Consider the following 20,975-nt stretch of genomic DNA (forward strand, 5'->3'; position numbering starts at 1 on the left):
GAAGAAGCTGTTAGAAAGTGATGCTGCCAGAAGTAAATACATGATTCTGCATCTTATATTGTGATATTGGTCACATCAGTATGTAGGAAGCAACTCAACTTTTGGATGAAAGGGCCACCAACTCTACCTTGAGCCATGGCTACGAATCTTCCCATGATGCAATTAGACACAGAGCCACTGTGATGTCCCTAATTGGCTGCTTTGAAGCCTTGAATTTAGCATTTTGGCTGTCATCAGCTTCTTTTGGGCGGGCAGAATTGACCGTATTGAGACGTGGGAGTGGCTACACATTGCTATACACTTTGGTTACAATGCTAGCATCTTGCAAACCCCTAATAGCCACACCCTCAAGTATATTTGGCATCTGTTTTATTCTAATTGGGACCATAAATTTCAAAAATAACTTCATGCTGTTTTCTGAAAGATTAAGTTCATACTGAAAAAGTGTCCTAAGGTAATAATTAATGATAATAACTTTGAGACGTCTTTCTGCAACCATCAGAGTTGCCCCCTGCTGGCCATAAGATAGATTGAGGGTCTTCTTAAGCTCCACATCTTATGCAATCTTTGATTTTGCAAGTTGTCCTTAACTTATTTGAGTTTGCATGCTTGAGAGTGAAGCCTTGATGCAGATTTCAAAGGACAGGATTAGTCGTTACATCACTGCTCTATAACCACCTTCTCCCTGTGCTGCAGAAATTCCAAGACATCGAAGAAAACCACATCCTCCACATGAAGGAGATCATCCAGTCGTACTCGCAGTCCGTGGATGAAACGCACATTCAGATAGGAGAGGTGAGTGTGAACACACACACACACATACACACACATGAGCACATACGTCCTCTCAAACATTCCTGTGGGTGGAGTAGGTGTCTTGTTGACCTGCGGCTGTGCTCACTGGGTTCACTGTGTGTCATATCAATTAGCGTCGTCTTTGATCTCGCTAATCGTTTAACTGAGAACCAGGAAGTGGTTCATTCAGCCTTTTATGCTGAGCAATTAAAAACTGATCAAAACTCCCTCTCAGCCTATCTAAAACACCTCCACAAGTCCAAACACTCACTAAATCCCCTGCCTGATATTTAAGAGTGCTGCACAGTCTCATTTATTTCTGACAGAGAGTGTTTAGGTTGGAGCTAATAGCATCAATTTCGATCAGTTGTGAAGCTTTCAAACATCATTCACAGTTGAATTAATCAGCGTTTAACTTTAAGCAGGGATATCTTCTCATTTATTCATTCAGCAATCACACTTACAGCAGAGCCGCACAGAGTAAACACAATCTGCTGCTCTGCTCTCGTTAATCTGGAGCTGCTCTGTCCTGATGTTGCAGCTGCACTTCTCTAAACGTCCACAGGGGGCGACCAAGCTCCATCAAAAGACCTCAGTCCGGCCTGCAGCTGGTGCGCCACATTGGAAAGAATATGAAGCGACAGGCCACCACAGGTTACTCAGGCCTTATACTTCGGCCTCTGAGCAGGAGATGGACATCACTGCTGCCTGTTGCTGAAATCAAACACAACCTGAGACGAGACAGTGTGTCCAAAAAGAGATAAACACAAAGTGTCCAGGAAAATATGTAATGAACACTCCTCAAAACAGATTGCGAGGAACCTTAGGCATATTATCATTTCATAAGGGTGAGGTAAAAAAAGGAGAGGAGGGAGGGAGGGAGGGAGCAGGGCGAGGGATGCTGGAGCCGGTTTTTGACTCAGTTGCAATGTTGTGCTTAGTCACCAAGCCCGCAGGCGTCCATGCTGTCAAGTCATCACACAAACACAATTGTGCATTTGCATATACTTGCATTTAGAATATAAGTTGTCGTGAGTGCTGAATTAGTTAGACATGCACACACACACACTGAGAAGCCCACTGACGACATACATGTTGTGTCTCTGTAAGTCATTATTGATGTTTCTGGTGTCTGAGGGCACGGAAGAGTTTAAATATTAACCTCAGAAGTTATTCTTTCAACATTTCTAACAGTTGTTTTTCATCAGTGATTTTTTTTATACTCAAGTTTATGCTTTCCCGTAACATGGGTCTGTATTTGAATATCTAATAAAAATAGTTTTATTGTTTAAAGAGCTCAGCAATTAATAAGACACCCTGCTAACACGCCTTTGTTTGGCAACATGCACTTATAATGAGCTAGGGAAGATTATTCATAGGGCACATTTCAGCAACAAGGCACTTAAAAGAATTGCACAGAAGACATCAAACGCATCATGGCACAATGTGAAACAAATACACATTTAAAATTAATTAAATAAAGTCATTTAAAAGCCAAAAGAAAATTAAAAACAGCTCAAACAGAAACTAAAAGTTGTAGTGCAGTGTCATAATGTTACAATAATATTTATTACAGTTATTTATAATAAGGCAGTTGTAATTGGGAATGTCTTGATTGAGCATTGATTTAAATTAAATAAAAGTTTGTGTAGACTTTCCTGAGAGTTTGTTTCAGAAATAAGGAGCATAAAAACTGACTGCTGCTTCTCCTGGTTTGGTTCAGACTCTGGAGGGCTGAAAGTTTAATCCCAAATGCATCAGAAGAGAGCTGAATAATACATTTCTCATATTTAAAACACATTGGAGAAAAAAGAATGCAAAATGCACCCTGTTCAAAAACATAGCTAGTTGTTTAATTGAGCTGAAGTGAAACTGTTCTATTAAATAATTAAAGGAAATCAGTGAACTACAATGACTTACATTCCTTTAAAAGCTCCTGTGAAGAGTTTATACCTTGTTATCAAACGGACTGAAATTGATATTGATTGTTTGATATTGATTGTTTTATTTTAAGGACCCACTAAAGCTAACTAGAGCATTTGCAAAGAGATTGATGATTTCTATAAAGTTATCTTTTAAGGATGAAACAGTGGTACGGGGTAGGCGTCAGGCAAAGTGGTGAAGTGCAAGCTGCCAAAACAGTGAAACATTCTCAATTAGGGGTATATTTCACTGTTAATAAAAGCAGGATGAGATATTATTGGGTTGAAAAACAAATACGGGGAAAAAAAATGCAAATAAATAAGTGGTATAATTTTGTCCACAGGGGGGCGCCAAAACCGACACAACCAAAATTCCTTACAGGAGCTTTAAATATGTAAAATACCCTCTTTCTAAAACTCACTGACTGTTTTGCTGACTAAGCCTCATTTTTTTTTGTGGTTAAAGTCTATATTAAAAAAAACGAAACAACATCAATTTTGAAAAATGCATTCAAACAATTTAAAATTAATCCCATTAATCCCTGATTAAAATCCAAACATACTGTATATTGTTGTGTTTATTGCTTATTCTTGGCAGCAGTCTCTTCCTGCAGGCCCCTTGTTTGAAACAAACCCGTGTCAATGGGTTCAACTGCTTGAGAGAAAGTTGCGGCACCACAGAGAGATAAATTGCTTCAAATCTTGTAATCTGTGTTTGAGATTAGCAGCTCAAAGCTACATAAACCACCACTAGCATGACACAAACACATCTCCAATCAAACTGTGGGAGGTGGAGTTTAATGGAGCGGGCAGCGGGGCTTTAACAGAGATGAAGAATGTGAGGAATACTGATACAGATCTGGTGATGGTTCTGCTGCATCAGGGTTAATTCTGTTTAATCTAGTAATCTGGTGATAATGGCGGACAAGCTTGAATTGGTGGGTGTTCTTGTAAGACCATTAAAGATGTATGAGTAGTTTAAGTTACTGAATACAGGAGTGTTAAAGTAAAACAGAGAATTAGAGCCACCTTCAAGAAACAACAATTGTAGATTTAAAAATATCAAGGTATTAATCTGAAAATGACAGTCCCAATTTCATGAGAAAAGTCCCCAAATGACTAGAATGAAATAATATTAGAAGTATGAATTCCTAATTTAATAACAGAACATAGTTATTTTGATTATGGTGGTTATTATGGTTATTTTAGGCCTGTGTTTTATTTTGAAGGGGAAGTTCAGAAGTTCAGCCAACTGCCTGAGCTGAAATGAGGAACCCAGAGCATCTTGTTGAGGTTAAACTGTAGGATAACTTTCTTTCAAATAACTGAATACTTAAAGTTTGGCACATCAAGACTCTGAAAATATTGTGCAAGAAGCTGAGTCTGTTTCCAAGGCAGATGGCAGGCGAATAGGAACATCTCGGAACTTTTTCAGAGGAGACACACCAACCGAGAGAACATGTAGCTAGTCCTGATTTTGACTCTTGTGCATGGACAAATGCAAAAACAGCAACATCTTTAAAGGTTGTGGTTTTAAGTCCAATGTGAGATCACCTGTGAGTCTTGGTGCATTACACTCTCAGAGATGAAAGGCGTTTTTGCAGAGATGTTCAGAGCACAAAACCAAAGCAAAGAGTCGCCACAACCACAGGTGTCAGAAAAATCAAGACGTGTTCATGTCAGCCTGGCAGGTATTTTCAGACTGTGGATATCAGCTCAGTGGGCAGGCAGTTAAAGAGGGTTAGAATGAGAGGATGAGAGGGTAAGAATGAGAAGGGAAATACCTTATATAGGTACACGAGGCTCAGACATGATTAGAAGTGCATGCAGAGGAAGCTTTAAACTCGCATAAGGGCAGGTGTGTCATAGCTTGCGTGCTGTGTTTGTTTTTGTAAGTGAGCATTTGTGTCTGTGTGTGAGAGAGAGAGGATCCCTTGAAGGCAGATGCATGTTTCGAGCATGTGGTCGACAGAGTGTGTGTGTGTGTGTTTGTGTGTGTGTGTGTGAGGGGGTTGATGACCTCCGTCGTGGCAGCAGCACCTGACAGATCGCGTGTGCTGCACCGAGCATACTTCCTCACCGCGGCAACCTCCCTGCCGCCCCCACCTCCTTACCCACATCAGCCCCCCCCTCCAACCCCTCAACATCCTCTCCTGCCAGGGCACAGAGGGCTAATGCACTCCACCTCGCCACAGGGGCCCAGGGGGCAGACACATACGTGTGTGTGCATGCGTGTGTGTTTGTTTGAAAGTGGAGCCACTCTGCGCTTACAGTATCACGCACATCTAAATGGTTCTGGTGAGATGGCAGTCAGCCGCTGTTCTTCATCCACATAACTATACATCGCTTTCACTTTCCCCCTCGGTGGACACACAAGCACACATGCACATCCAAAACAAACAAGCAAACAAACACTACCCTTCCTCCGATACTGCCCAAAGGGCTTCAGCAGAGCACAGTGCCAACAACAATGATTCAGCCTGACACAAGAGAAAGACAGTTAAGTACAGTTTGTCTCCACGGGCTTGTTATGAATGTAAATATTATAAATACCAAGTAAAATCAAATCAACTTACAGGGAGGGTTTAAAGGAGCAGGCTGCTTAGTCTTCCTTCCTGTGTAACATGAAACAAATCACACCTAACACTCCACAAGCGATGCTAATCCTTTGTTTTCCTTCGCTCTTTGAAAAGCTTGCATGCTTTGACACAACTGTAAACATAAAGGTCAGAAGCAATCAAGTCGTCCTGCTGAACTTTGACTTGCCAGAGTCCTCCTAACAAGGATGAGCGTTTTATAACACAATTACTCTGATCAGTTATGATGTGCAAATATGCGATGAAGTAAATGTTATTCTAGTGGAAGCTGGGAGCATTTTGGAAAGAGAAAGAGGAGACACTCCCTGGACTTAAACTGAGTTAGTTTGAGTTACTTCTTGGATATGAAGACGGGAATCAGAAGGCCTTTATTGACACAATGTGGTCATGTTAGACCTTAAAGCTCCAGTGAGGAGTTTTTAGCTGCTTCTGAAACAGAGTGAAATTGAAACTGATGTTTCTATATGAGCTACAAAAGCAGACCAGACCGTCAAAAAGAAAATAGATTATATTTTGATATAGTAACAGCTTGTTACCCCTTCTGCAGGGTAGGTATTAAATAAAGATTATCAGCCTTTTGAAAAAACTTCCAACGCCAAAGTTTCACTTTCAGTCGCACAATTAAACATTTGAAATAAAGAAGGCTGAGGTTTTTTATCAGTTACCGATACTTACACATGCATAGGGCAAGTTCAAACAGATAAAAGATAAAAAAAATTACACCACTTGACCACAGGGGGCGCCAAAATTGACGCAAACTAAAAGTTCCCTACAGGAGCTTTAAAATAAACTGATGTTTTCAAAGTAACTCCATGTAGATAGCACGGCTGAACATTATATGGCAATATATTTCTTTAATGATGGCAGTTAAAGTATACTAATTAACATATTACAATATCTGAATTTATAGCAATAAAGGACTTTTTTAATGAATGAATGCCTCCTATTAATTGGAGGCCTGGGTATAACAGCTTTGCTTTGACATTCCTTCACATTATTTAATTTTTTTTTAACATTTCTATTTGGTTTCAATTGTTATTCTGCTTTTGTATTGTTCAGTACTTTGGGCTGAATTTTTACATAAAAAGAGCTCTGTAAATATTATTCTATTATTATTTTTATTATTATCATCATTATTATTAATATTATTATTATTATGATGATGCTGATTATTATTTTAAAATTATTATTGTTATTATTATCATCATCATTATTTTCATTATTATGATGATGATTATTATGATGATGATGATGATGATGATTATTATTATTATTATTATTATTTCCGTAATTATTATCATAATAACTATCATTATTATTATCATCATTACAATCATTATTATTATTTTCATTATTATTATTATTATTATTAATAATAAGATGCACCTCTCAGCTGCTCTCTGATTATTAGGTGCCAATTTAGTGGTTAATAAAACACAGTTTTTCATCTATGTTACATTCAAGAACAAGATGTTGCCAACGCAGGTATTGTATCAATAAAAAAAAATCTACATATATACCTATACCTATACGTATACCTATTATAAAAATTGTTACATGCTATATTGTACAATGAAATCTCAAATGTCATATTTTTCTAGTAAGATGGCTTAAATCTAAAAAAACAGCCTTTCTAAGGTCTTGTAGATTTATATTGTTGTTATTTACATTATATATTATCAACTGAAACTAACAGTAAAAACTAAAACAGATATTAATCTTGCACACTTCAGGAGTTGCTTTTCTGTTTCTATTATCAATAACTTGATGGTTATTAGGAGTTACAGATATATTTTATTGGATTCAAACTAACAAATTCATGTTCGAAGAGGTGAAGTGACTGATTTTGTCTGTAGAGGCCTGTGGCTTTGAGAGAACTATAACAATACCAATCTAAGTCTGTTGACCTCAGCACTCTGACAGTCTACCAAATCTATTAAAGAACTCATTCAGCATGAAAATCTATCCAAACAAACACGTCCCAGGTATGAAAACACTGAAACTCCCTTTAAATCTGACCTTCATCTTCTCCTCACCACACTCCCTCTAAGAGAATTAGACCACATTAAATGACCCAATAAACTTTTTACATTGATTGATGGTGGTGAATGTCAGCGTTGAATGAATTGATCATGTGTTAGCTTTGTGATTTATCTAACCACAGCAACACATTGATCCAGAGTCTGGCTGTGGGTTTGGGGTTTCAGACCAGAGTCTGTTTTAAACTTTATTTTTATAAACTTACATTCATCATGAGTAAGTTTGGTGTTTTGTTTTGTGTCTTTTAGGTCCACACTGAGTTTGTGAGGAACATCGAGAACACCTCTGTGGAGAGTTTAATACAGAAGCTGGCCGAAAGCAAAGGAACGGGCAAGGAGAGGCCAGGTAAGACACCTTCTGAATGCAGAATAAGTGTGTGTGTGTGTGTGTGCTGAGTGTAAATACATTAGCAGTCCTGGTGATCGAGCCTTCTGCCTGGTCCTGCTTTGTGAGGGAGGGCGAGGGCTGTATGGAGAGGGGCAATTAGACGTCGGAGAGGGCCATCAGAGTCAATCATAGTAATCTGTTGTAAAGGTAGGCAGGCTCAGCATTCCAGTAAGCATGTGACACACAGGGGGCTTTGCTGTGTTCGCAGACTAAGCAGCCAGAACCAACCTTTTCAGGAGGTCAGGGCTCAACAATGACTCTTGTGTAAACTTCTCCATGCCACAATAATCAAGGGAATACTCCTCTGAGTGCTTTGACTCTCACCCCGCCCCTCACCTCCATCTTTTTTTTCACATACATGCACAGCTCCGTTCATTGATCGCTTCAAGCTCTCTCCATCTTCTAATGTTTTTATTTTTCCCTCAAAATTAATCTGTGAAATCTCCCTCATGTAAACACTTGTGGTAAATATCCGATACCTCCTCCGGGTCCCTGTACTTGGACTACATTACGTCGGGTCACAGGCACAAAAAGTTCACCTCCGCTGTGTTTGTGTGTACACAAACGGCGACCCCTGTGTCCAGACGCTGCGTCCGAGGAGTGGTGGCCCTCATTTGTTTGGACAGCAGAATTAATTGAGGCTAAAAAAACGGTCAGAAAATTCCTCTTGTATCAAGCTGTTCATTAGGGATCGCGCAGCAGCCCCGGCCCTGTCAGAAAAATAACCTGTCTGTCCCCTGATTAAATAGCTGAACGGATGGCCGGTCCTGTGCCTTTAGAGAGAGAGAGGTTGAATAAACTTTCTATTGCGGAAACAATCCCAAAGTGACACGCTGCGAGGCAGGGGGGTTCGGAGTGTTCAACGATATCCAGCTGAGCTGTCAACTGGCGGTGGGCCAGACACGCAAACCCCCTCCTCTCTTAGCTCCCACCTCCTCCTCCTCTTCCTCCTCCTCCTCCTCCTCCCTCTACTACTCCCACTCCCAGTGCCATGTGAAGCATATGCAATTTAAAAAACCATCCTCCAGTCATGCGTGACTGCATGCTTCCCTCACAGAGAGGAGAGAGAAAAGAAACATCTTCCCCTGTATAAACAAAGTCGTCTGTCTGTTTAGGAGATGTTTAAACAGTTCCTAATGTCCGCCCAGATTTGGGTAATATTCATCTGTCTGGTGTTTGGACTCTTTTTGCAGTTGGTGTGCATAAATATTGTCAGATGCAATCGCAGGATGCCGGCGGGGAAGGGGAAGCGTTCCTTGCTCTGCCTGGGCCTTACGTAGATCCTTGAGCATTCTTAAAACATCCTAGAGCTTGAATAAAGATCAGGATTTGTAATTTTCCAGTAATCCCCCCCACCTCCCTCTCCTCCTCCCCTCCTCTCTCTGGATGCTTTTTAAAAACAGTTTCTCAGTTTGTGTTTAAAAGTGACACACGTGTCATATCCGACGCACCTCATGTTCAAACGTTCTCACCTGTTTTATGTCAGCACACTGACCCCTCTCACTTCCTCCCATGAGTCCCTCGAATGAGCATGCCAATTTTGTTTTGATTGGCATGAAACCCACACACACACACACACACACACACACACACACACATTCCCACACAAACTGTAACACTCGTTCGTGCCGTCGCTGTGTACTCGCCCGGCGGTGAAGAGGCCCTGATATTGCACAGTAGAGTAGATCGGTCATTGGTGTACTTTATCCACTTCACTTGGCGTGATGCATGCCTCTCGTGACTCGCCGCTTCCCTGCGCTTTCACTCAGCATCGCACACGCCAAACAATGCGTCAATTCTGCTCACGACCGGCATCCTCTGGGGAGAGAGAGAGCGCGTCGGGGCCGCTGCTACTGTATACCATTTTGAGTTAAAATATCATTAGCTTTGTTGTTTTCAGGTCAAGGCATGTTGGCATATCGGAAATACTGCCAGAGGGTGCTTCCCCCGTCTCCCTCTCTTCTTCTTCTTCTTCTTCTTCTCTCATGCTCATCTTGAATGTTATTAGGCTTTCTAGTTATCTGCAGTATACCTGCTTCTGATATCCACCACACTTGTCTTTTAAGTCACGGTTCAATCACTCAAAAGCTTGAAAATGTACATTTGTAGTAGCTGGTTGGAACTTAAAATGCTTGCTTAATTATAAAGAATTCATAGAAAAGCATAGAAATGACTTTAAGGCAACAGATTTCCCGTTGTTTCATCATGTAGCACAGTTGTCACTCGCTCTAATAGATAATAATAACATCTCACAGACACCAACAGCCCAGCCTCCCAGATTCCCCTGATTGACACGCACTCTCATTGCATGTCTTGCCTCTGGTTTTCATCCATCTTCCTTTTAGTGTGTGTGTCACTGTGAGCATGTGTATGCTAAAGCGCCCCCCCTTCCCCTTTTAAAGAAGCCTCTCTTAATGTTCCCGGAGGCACATTTTGAAGCGTGACAGTCCCAGGATGAGCAGGAGGAGCCTCGGAGGTGAATTGTGCATAATTGATGAGCAGTAAATTAAGTGTAAACGTTGTTGTTTTTCCCCCTCCTTTGAATGATCCGTCCACATCACCAAAAGCAATGTTATCTTTTTTTTTTCTGAAATAAAAAGGCTGGTTGCGCTCCAAGTGGTGTTGCCGCCGTGGGGGGTGGATTCAATGTGACAATTTGTTAGTCCAATCTATTAATCAAGGTTGCCACGATTATCTGCGCGGCTTTGAGCGTTCGTGCAGGGTTGATTATGTTTGTTTGTTTTGTGTAGGCTCTGTTTTTTCTGGCATGCAACAGGGAGAGGGGAGAGGACATCTCTTAAGCCCGAGAGCAGATTTGTCCATGTGGCTTTAAACACTTCACTGCATGTAATCTAGGCCTTGTTTGTCTTATTGTAATAGGGTTAGTGCATATGCGTGTCCCGTGTTGGGGAGGTTTAGTTTCAGCTGGGTTTAGTGCTCGTTACCTGCTGTTTGCCTCCTGCAATCGATCAGGCATCGGTTAGTGATCGCGTTGATTTGTGGAGGAAGTTTCAACGCTGTAGTGAAGCGCTTTGTGTTCCCAGGAGGGAGTGTCACATCTCTGTGAGGGCCACCAGACACACAGTTGACTCTGCTATTGACCCTGTCTGCCCTGTGGGAGCAGCCCTGCCCCTGTTTGTATACACACTCTGTATGGCACGCCAGACTGCGTGTTGTGTGTTTGCCAAACTGTGTGTGTGTGTGTTAGTGGGTGTGTGTGTGTGTGTGTGTGTGTGTGATTATTGCGTGATGTACATTCACAGCATTCACAGCAGTGGGTCATTGACCCTTTCTCTGCCAAATGAACCTAAATGAATTTTTGTTGTCTCATTAGGGCCCATTGAGTTTGAGGAGTGCAACGCAGCTATCGCAACGGAAGGTAAGGCTCATTATGAGGGAAAGATTAAGTGGCTTTTTAAAGAAACGGATGGAGTGTCACTTCATTTGACCTATTATGTGTATGGTTAAAAAAGGCACAATAACTGAAGTGAAGGTAAACAAAGGATAAAGTGATTTCTGTTGGTTTTATTTCAACTGAATCAAGTCAAAGCTTTCAAAATAACAACAACACAATGAAAGGTGACACTGCTGAATTTTATGACTCATTCAAAGGAAGTCAATCATCTTGAACAACAGATTATTGAAGCCACCTTTTAGAGAAAAAAGAAGATTTCACGATAACATTTTCCAGAATAACCTCATGTTTTTTTGTACAGATGGTGACAACAAATTTCCTTATTAAGGACAAATAAATATCTATCTATCTATCTATCTATCTATCTATCTATCTATCTATCTATCTATCTATCTATCTATCTATCTATCTATCTATCTATCTATCTATCTATCTATCTATCTATCTAAATGTATGAGATTAAGGTCTTAGATTAACCACAATGAAGTTGTAAATTTGCAAGAATTAAGAGGTAATATAACAAAAATAAAGTCATACATTTCTGAGGAAAAAATTCATGGTTTTATTCTGTAGTCCAGGGGTTCCCAAACTTTTCGGCCCCTCACCCCCAAAACATAGGTGCCAAAGACTCGCGACCCCCACTGTCCCTCAAAGTGATTTAATGTGGCTTCATGTAGCTGGTCTGCAGAAAATCACCCTACCTATATGAGCATGTGTCTGTGTTTCCTGTGCTGTTATGAAGTAACCTGCTGCTGATGATGCTTTTGATAATTAACTGTTCACTAACCCTAAACTTAGGAGTCATCTGGCATCAAAGATCTCATTACATTTTCTATTTTCAAAGTTTTATTTCAAATTCAGTGACCCACACTTTGGGAACCCCTGCTATAGTTGGTCTAGATGTTACTTTGAAGGAGAAGATCAGAGGAGCCACATGCTGCCTGAACTAAAATGAAGACTGTGGAGCTTCTTGTGAAGTTATTTGAATGTATCAACATTCTGGATCAATTGTGCACAATATTATGTGTCTGCAGAGCCAGAAGCTGCACTTTGAGGACTGCTTCCATAGGACCCTCATGTCATTGGGACAGTTAGAGTTGGGGTACTTCCTTCAACATCCATCTAAAAACTGCTCTCACAAACAATATGGGTCGTAGAATTGTTGTCCCAGATTTGTGGTCCTGAATCTGCAGCCTCTGGGTCTGCAGACACATGCTACTCATTGTGTAAGAAACTAAAGGGGAGCCTGTGCATGCTTCTGCAACCACTGTTTGTCCTCAGCTGTTGAGTCTAACTTCACAGAGTGAAAACATCTAAAGTTGCAGGTGGCAGTCTCTAAAGTTGAGCATCAAGTGTTACAGATGAAGAAGTATCAAAGTTTTTTGATCTGTGCTCACTCTGAGTTACTCTAGCTTCACTCTCCTTCACATGCCACATGTCTTCCAGGGTAATCATGTTATAAAGGTGTAGCTCATAACACCTAAAAAAGCATGTTGCATTTCTCCAAATCCCTCTGTGCTTAAAGAATCTCTTTCTTTGTGTGTGAAGGTGCGAAACCCAGAAAGAGAAAACCATTTGGCATCCCAGGACGCAGGAAAGACAAGGACACAGACTCCACGTGAGTGCACACCTGTGCCATGCAATTCAATCTATGCAACAGTTTAATTTTCATGTCATGATCTGACACCTTTGTCTTGCAGGGAGTCGACAGAAGTTGAAACTGCTGTGAGTATCTTTTTTTTTTTCAGCAGTTCTTCTCACTGCTTGAACACGTGACCGTCTCATTGTCTCTCAGTGTCTCTGCTCCCTCTTGTTTGTTTTGTAGATTTGCTCGATCATTCAGTCATTCATTCATTTCTGTCTGTTTGTGCTTGTAGAACACTGCCAATGGCGCTCCCCCCGGATACTACGGTGCCATCGACATCCAGAACGCTGTGAGCAAGCCAAGACACTCTGAAACACACACACACACAAACTCACAAGCACACAGGGTAAGTGTTTATAACATTCTATCAAAATAAGATAATTGCTTAAGAAATATAGAGAAAAGCTAAACAAATATGGATTCATATTTTCATTCTTACACTTAAAGTAATCTGTTATGCAAATGTATTGACTATAATATCATATACACAAAATACACCCCACATTTCACAAACATTTTGACCCTGAAATGTTAATAAAAGCAGATTTTGATGGTTTGCAAATCATTTAAACCCTTTATTTAATTGAAAACGATGCAAATACAGCATATGAATCGTTGAAACTAAAAGATTTTAGTGTTTAATAAAAAATATATGCTCATTTTAAAGTTGATGTCAGCAACACCTTTCAAAAAAAGTTAAGACAGGTACAACAAAACACTGAAAAAGTTGAGTAATGCTTAAAAAACTAAGAAATTAGGTCAATTTTAAGCAGGTTAGTAAAATAACAGGGTATAAAAAGGGCAATTCAGAGAGATTGAGTCACTCAGAAGAAAAGATGAGAAGAGAGACTTCATAGGCAAATAGTTATACAATTTCAGATTAATGCTCCTCAGTGTAAACCTGCAAAGAATTTTGTGATTTCAACATCTAGAGTGCATGATATCATCAAAAGATTCAGAGCATCTGGAGATATCTCTTTACAAAAGTGACAAGGCTGAAAACCATTACTTGGATGGCCATGATTTTCAGGCCCTCAGCTGGCATTGCAGTAAAAATAGACATGACTCTCAAGTGGAACTCACTGCATGGGATCAAAATCACTTCCAAAAAGCATTTTATGTGAACACATTTCATCGCTGCATCCACAAATGCAGGTTCAAACTGAACCATGCAAAGAGGAAACCATAATAAACATTATCCAGAACGCAAGCAACTTCTTTAAATTGACGTTCTTTTTGGAAATCATGGACGCTGCATCCTCCACATTCGTAGCAGGACTATATAGAGGTTTTTGAAGAACATGTGCTGCCATCCAGACAATACCTTTATCAGAAAAGACATTACATATTTCAGAAGAAGAATTCTAAACCACTTTCTGCATGTGTCACAACAGTGTGGCTCTGTAGTAGAAGAGTCCAGGTGCTGAAGTGACCTACCTGTACTCTCAGCTTGTCACCCACTGAAAATGTTTGGAGCATCATGGGAGCATAATAAAGATAAAGGAGACCCTGCCTTGTTGAGCAGCTGAAATCATATGTCAGGCAAGAACAGGACAAGAGTTTATTCTTCAGTTTTTCAGAAACTGATCTCCTGGGTTCCCAAACATTTACAGAGTGTAGTTAAAATAAGAGTTGATGCAACACAGTGGTAAAAATGCCCCAATCAGAACTGTTTTGAATCATGTTGCTGTCATCAAATTTGAAATCAGCATGCATTTTTTATTTTACAATAAAAATTCTCACATTCATTAATTGATATGTTGTCTTTCAGCCTTTAGATGATTTAGCAAACCATCAAATTCTGTTTTTATTAACATGTTACACATTGCATTTCAACTTCTTTTGAATTGGGGTTGTATTATAAATGCCTCATGATGAGATCCTGGAGTTAAATCATCCCCAGTTTGTTTTAAGAACTCTATTTCTGTTGGTCTAAAAAGTGAATCAGAGTTTTGTTTTAAACCTTTTTCTGTTTTTCTTTTCTTTTCATGCAGAACGTTCCTCAAGTGGACGCAGAGGGCTTCTGTATCAGACCAGAGGCCAACGAGAATGATATCCTTTCCCTCTCTCAGCCTATCTCATAAAGCATCAGCAATCTGTTGTTTGTTTTTCTGTTTACACACGCCTGCAGTCTAACACCAGGACTAAATAAGAACAGACTGTAGATTAAACTGTGTGTGTGTGTGTGTGTGTGTTGTTCTTGTTGCTTCCTTAACTGCTTTTTTTTCGTGCGCTCACATGCCAAAGAGAACTCCTTCTACTCGTCCAGCGACTCAGAGGACGAGGACGAACCCAGGAAGTTTCACGTAGAAATCAAACCCGTGCAGCCGAACAACGGCACGCATCAGAACCGAGCCACCATCGAGGAGCTGAAAGCGTCCATCGAGAACATCATCCTGTCGCCCTCCACCTCGGTACGTCTTTTTTACACACTCTGAGACTCCAGTGAGAAACCTGTTGCTGCAGCAGGAGTGTGCTCTGCCTGTGCAACACTAGAGGGCAACAGGAGAATATTAAACCTCTGCTGGAAACACCACTTCAGCCTCCTTCTCCTCTTGTAGATTAGTCACTCTTTCCCAAAGCTTTTTGTATTTACACTGGAAAGGCCTATGTGTGATGTCTCATTTATTCTATACACCAAATTAGCTTCTTATTCCTTAAGTTTGCACACACTTTAGGTTTTTATCTATCTCAAATCCACATGAAACAACCATGGGAAACCCTTAAAGAAAGTCTCCAGAACTCAGAAACAATCTCTGAGTTAGGTATCTGATGCTGCTGGCCTTTTCTGCAGACTCACACACATGCAAGCTGCCCGCCTCGTAAGCACTTAAGGGAATGCTCTGCAGCAGTAGCCAGCAGGAAACACGCACACACACACTTAAAAAAACACACACACACACACAAACACACAGGACGCAGTCTGATCCGTGACCTCAGTCATGGAGCCGTTCATTCAGCCCTCTTGTCTCTCACCATCACTCAATCTCTGAATCACTCTCCTCCTCCTCTTCTTCCTCGGCTCGGTGAAAATAGCTGCCATTAAAATTTAAAACCCACTACTGCTTGTGTGCAAACATTCATCCTGTGTGTGCGTGCGTGAGCGTTGTTGTTGTTGGTGTTGTTGCAGAGCAGCTGAGAGGGCACGCTCGGTGTCGCGGAGGGGGTCTAGTGGGTTTCACCCGCCTGCTCTCCCCGGCTGGAGTGTCACGGCATCTACTTCCCCACCGTGTCGTCTCACCGCTGTTTGTGTTCTACCTCACTCCTTTTCTCTCTTTCTTTCCCCCCCTCCTTTCTTTGTTTGCTTTCACTCCTCTGGTTTTATTGGAGCCCACTTTTTCTGGGCAGGACTTCTCTCTGTGGTTATTTATGGATACTTTACGGGGCGAGCTGCCTGTGTTTTTTTCCACAAATGTTTTCTTTTTCTCCCTTTAGAGTTGATGGTAAAGATAAGTTACAAGTTTATAGAGGATGTTTTTTTTCTATTTAATGCAACAAGGCCAAGAAGGAAAGATGTTCGCCTTTTAAATGTTTGATTTTCTTCACTGCAGAGACTCAAACCCACAAATACTTTCTCATCTGAAAGTACAGAAAAACACAGACCGCTGCTTTTTGTGTTTTGCATCCAAAACTCAGCTATTCTCTCCGTTTGTTCACATCAAGCCTTTTTTTTTTTTTGTTTTGCATTAAAAGAAAAGTTGAGGATTAAAGTTAAAAACACACGCTCAAGGTGGTGACGGACGTTGCATCATCTGGTGTGAATTATCCAGAGCTTTTCTTTTCTTTCCTCCTCCCCTCTCAGTGCTCATTTTTCTGTCTTTTTCATTTCTCCTCCTGTTCGCTTCCCCCCTCTGCGGTGTTCCTTTTATTGAAACAGCAATGGAAGTCGTGTGTGTGTGGCCGGCAAGAGCCGTAATTGAACCCATTTGCCGCTTAGCGCCTGTGGGACTAAACCCTGGCCTCACAGCTCTACGGTGGTTAAACGCTTTTGCCGTGTTCCTTAAACCCATTTTGTTTCTCTTCCCTCCTCCTCCTCCCACCCTTCCACCCCCACACGTTCCTCCTTGTGAAAATAAATTCTTTATTGAAAGTGATGCTCTGACTTTCCATCGGGTTACTGACCCTCAGGAGTTTATCTTTCATATCTTGTGTTGCGCAGCGTGACACGGCAGATTTACATCCAGGAGGGGGGGAAAAGTTTCTGTTAAAGGAAATAGGTGAAGTGTTGGGGGCCACGCTCTTGAACGTCCCTCACTGATCGTTGTTTGGAGTTCAATTCACGGTTTTGCGCTGCTGAATTTTTCACCCTAAATTGAGCGTCTGGTATGTGTGAGTGGAGAGCAGTCCGGTGATTTACTGTCTCTAAACTCTGAAGTGGAAAATCTCCTCGGCCACTGGGCATAATTCACGTTATCCTTTACAAGGCATGATTTTTTCTTTATTTTTATTGAGGTTTTTACACTTGAAATACTATATATTATTGCATAAACACTATCAAAGCATGTTTGAGACTGTTGTGTTCACAAAAAAAGGACTGAAGAAGTTTAAAAATACTTGATTTGACTTTTCAAAAGCTCCTCACTCTGTTTTATGTTTCCTGTATGCTGTACAAACATTATAGTTTTGTCATATTTGACTTCTTTGTACTCCCCCCCCCACAAATAAGCAATCATCAGCACTAAAAGTCTAAAATATGCGTCCATCTTTCATTACTAAAGGTCTGTTTTTGTTTTCAGGGACAGATGCGGAGGAACCAGTCCAGTAAGTATTCTCTCCGTCTGACCTCTCTCTATCTGTGTGTTGCTGTATGACTGTGAAGAAAGGGAGGGGGGGGGGGTCAACCGTACAACTTCTCAGCTACATTTTTCTTGGCATGAGTCGTTTTTAAAGAGGTTGTCTTTAAAGAGGGAAAATCCAGATACCGTAGCCAAGAGCAACACGTCCTTGAGAAAAAGTAAATATCTGCTCGTTTCTGTAAATGTGAACTTGAAGGATATTTCCCTCCTGTGGTACAAATAAGATTAATCTCTGAATTAGCTGTTTATGTTTTGACATGTCAGAAGGGATCTTTTTCCATCGGAGAACTTGCACATGTTGTAGAGAGGATGTTTGTTTGTGTGCATGAGAAACACCTGAAGAATTTTGTACCTAAAGGTAGCATATCATGTCCAGGAATGTCAGGTAAATCTATTTATAATTCAACATTTATTAAACATATAAAAGATACAAGAAGGTTTAGAACTGCTCCAGTAGTTTGCTTCAGTCAGCAGCTGTGAAACTAGTAAAGTCAAGTCAAACTTTATTTATATAGCACATTTTAAAACAACTGCAGTAGGCCAAAGTGAAAACACAATCAATAAAACAAATAGTAATTAAAAAAGAATAGATATTAAAAAGCCAATAGATAACTCAAGAAAAAGCCACAGTAAATAAAAGCTAAATTAAATGTTGGCTGTCTTGCTCAACAGGTATTAAAAGCCAATGCAAAGAGGTGCGTTTTAAGTAAAGATTTAAAACAGTCTGTATGGACATGAAATAATTCTGTGAGGCGACTGAACCTGATCACTGAACATGCATTTAAAGTGTTTATTTCACTGACAGACTCAGGTTGATTTTGAAACTGTTTCAAAAAGTGTGAAAATGATCTATACAGTGACAGATTTTATTTATATTAAAGAGTAAAATACTTTTCAGAACTGTCCCTTTAAACACTTATTTTAAAGACACCTGACTGCATGGACAAAACAGCAGTTTAACCTGCAGCACACTGCAGTAGCTCGTCTACTTCTGCCTCAGTCGCTTAGTTTGATATTTTTATTTATCACAAAAATATAGTAGAGTAGAAAGGTGAAATTTCTGCTTTTATCAATGGAGTCTGGTGTCTTTGAAGAGAGTAGTGTTGCACCTTTTTTTAGTTTTTGCCTCAACAAAAGTTTTTCTGTGTTTTTTAAGAGTAGATAGCTGCTGAAAATAAGTCATATTTTTGGAGGAAATAACTAAAGGAATAAAGTCAAAGTATTACAAGAAGACAATCTTAAATAAATTCTCAAATGTACTAATTTAGTTGTAAATGAACAAAACATTCATTTTTACATTTACAAGAATAAAGTTGTATTATGAGAATGAAGTTTAAATACTACTTTAATAAAGTCTTTAATAAACAAGAATAAAGTTGTATTATGAAAATAAAGTTTAAATACTACTTTAATAAAGTCTTCAATTAACAAGAATAAAGTTGTATTATGAGAATAAAGTTTAAATACTACTTTAATAAAGTCTTTAATAAACAAGAATAAAGTTGTATTATGAGAATAAAGTTTAAATACTATTTTAATAAAGTCTTCAATTAACAAGAATAAAGTTGTATTATGAGAATGAAGTTTAAATACTACTTTAATAAAGTCTTCAATTAACAAGAATAAAGTTGTATTATGAGAATAAAGTTTAAATACTACTTTAATAAAGTCTTCAATTAACAAGAATAAAGTTGTATTATGAGAATAAAGTTTAAATACTACTTTAATAAAGTCTTTAATAAACAAGAATAAAGTTGTATTATGAGAATGAAGTTTAAATACTACTTTAATAAAGTCTTCAATTAACAAGAATAAAGTTGTATTATGAGAATAAAGTTTAAATACTACTTTAATAAAGTCTTCAATTAACAAGAATAAAGTTTGAGTTTGTTACAAGAATAAAGTCCTCATTTTTATTAGAGTAAATTCTGTAATTTAGAGAATACAGTACAAATATTAGTCTTTAAATTGTGAGTATTAAATCAAATTATTAAAAGAATGAAGTCTTAATTTTACTCCATGGTAAGTCCATGTGTTTTAAAGGGAAGAGCAGTCAGATGCTTGCACAAAAAGAAGGATAGTGGAGCATCTTGTGAAGTTATACTTCAGTATAGGTTTCATAAATAACAAAACTTCATCCTTTGGCTCATCAGCACCACATTGATGTAAGTTGTAAAAAACACACATATATAATTATTATTTGTGAAACCAATACTGATGCTTCAAGTTCCTCATTTATAGGATAACCACAGACTAAAATAACAACCTTATTCTCTTATTTATCTTCTTTTCTTTTTTTTAAATCTCATTATTTTCTCTCTTTAAGACGTCCTAATACTACCTCATGGTTGTTAACTAATGTAAGTTATATATTTATTTATATAAGGATTAAATTGCAGAAATTATACCTCAGTTATCTGCTGCTGGATAACACAATCTACTGGAGCAATTGCAAAACTTTTTGTACCAAGAATTCATTTAGACCCTAAAACATGAAATATAATAATTAATAAATTCTCTTCATCAGAATAAGGTTTATTACCACATAGGATTGGAAGTAATGTGTCTTGGAGGCTCTGGTGCAAACACAGTGAAGACAGAGGTAGATTAAAAAGTGGAGAGTCTGAAGAGCTGCTGATGTATAACAGTAGAAGTACAGACAGTGTGTAAACTTGAGTTAATCTCCAAGGTTTCTTCATGATTTCCATGTGTGTATAAATAATTCAATGTTTGTCTGTGAATAATTACAACACTCCCATTCTGCAGCTTAAAGAGCTGAGATCATTTATTTACTCAAGCACTGATAGATGTATACTCTGCATACGCTCAGGGGTCAAGAAAGTGTCCACATTAAGCTGTAAGGCTAAGGGTCCTGGTGAGTATGTTTTCACTACAGCAGTTAGCCTATAACCCTGCCTTCTCCCCACTCCTCCAAATATCTGCCACAGCCCTCATCTCTGTCCCCTCATCGGAGCCTTTCACACGGCCGCTGCAGCCAGCTGACACCAGCTAACCCCACTGACACTGTGTCCTCTCACTGCAGAGACTGTACAAAGATTGATGCTTTTATTTTGGGTCCTGTTTTTTTTAATTATTTCTGGTGCTTACATGCTGCTTCAGGTTGCTTCTCCAGATCTTTGTAATGTTTTGTAACACTTTAAAAAAAGGGGTGCAGAGAAACAAAGCGAAGCCTTCTTCTGTTCTAAGTTGCACAATCCCTCCTCCCCCCCTGTTGTAAAGTGTTACCATCACATTAAAAACACACTCAGAGTGAACTCTTTTTGCAGTGTTTGGGTCAGGTATCAAGTTTTTACTTTGTGAGGAAGAAAAAAAAAAAAGACAAATACTGAATCTAACCCAAATCTTACTGCAAATATA

The 20,975-nt window shown here is 39.4% G+C and overlaps 1 protein-coding gene across 2 annotated transcripts in view; it reads left to right on the forward strand.

Annotated features, from left to right (window-relative positions):
- Positions 1-20,975, forward strand: part of fcho2 (FCH and mu domain containing endocytic adaptor 2) — a 67,900-nt gene that overhangs the window by 26,889 nt on the left and 20,036 nt on the right. Inside the window, exons 7-15 of one of the 2 annotated variants that reach the window (XM_034710149.1) lie at positions 697-795; positions 7,603-7,699; positions 11,076-11,120; positions 12,705-12,774; positions 12,857-12,881; positions 13,034-13,147; positions 14,796-14,853; positions 15,040-15,215; positions 17,538-17,562. In XM_034710149.1, the coding sequence (XP_034566040.1) occupies positions 697-795; positions 7,603-7,699; positions 11,076-11,120; positions 12,705-12,774; positions 12,857-12,881; positions 13,034-13,147; positions 14,796-14,853; positions 15,040-15,215; positions 17,538-17,562 (709 nt within the window). The remainder of the gene's footprint in view (positions 1-696; positions 796-7,602; positions 7,700-11,075; positions 11,121-12,704; positions 12,775-12,856; positions 12,882-13,033; positions 13,148-14,795; positions 14,854-15,039; positions 15,216-17,537; positions 17,563-20,975) is intronic. The other variant, XM_034710150.1, reaches the window with a different exon arrangement.

This window comes from Notolabrus celidotus, chromosome 19 (assembly GCF_009762535.1).
Source record: "Notolabrus celidotus isolate fNotCel1 chromosome 19, fNotCel1.pri, whole genome shotgun sequence".
NCBI classification, from domain to species: Eukaryota; Metazoa; Chordata; class Actinopteri; order Labriformes; family Labridae; genus Notolabrus; species Notolabrus celidotus.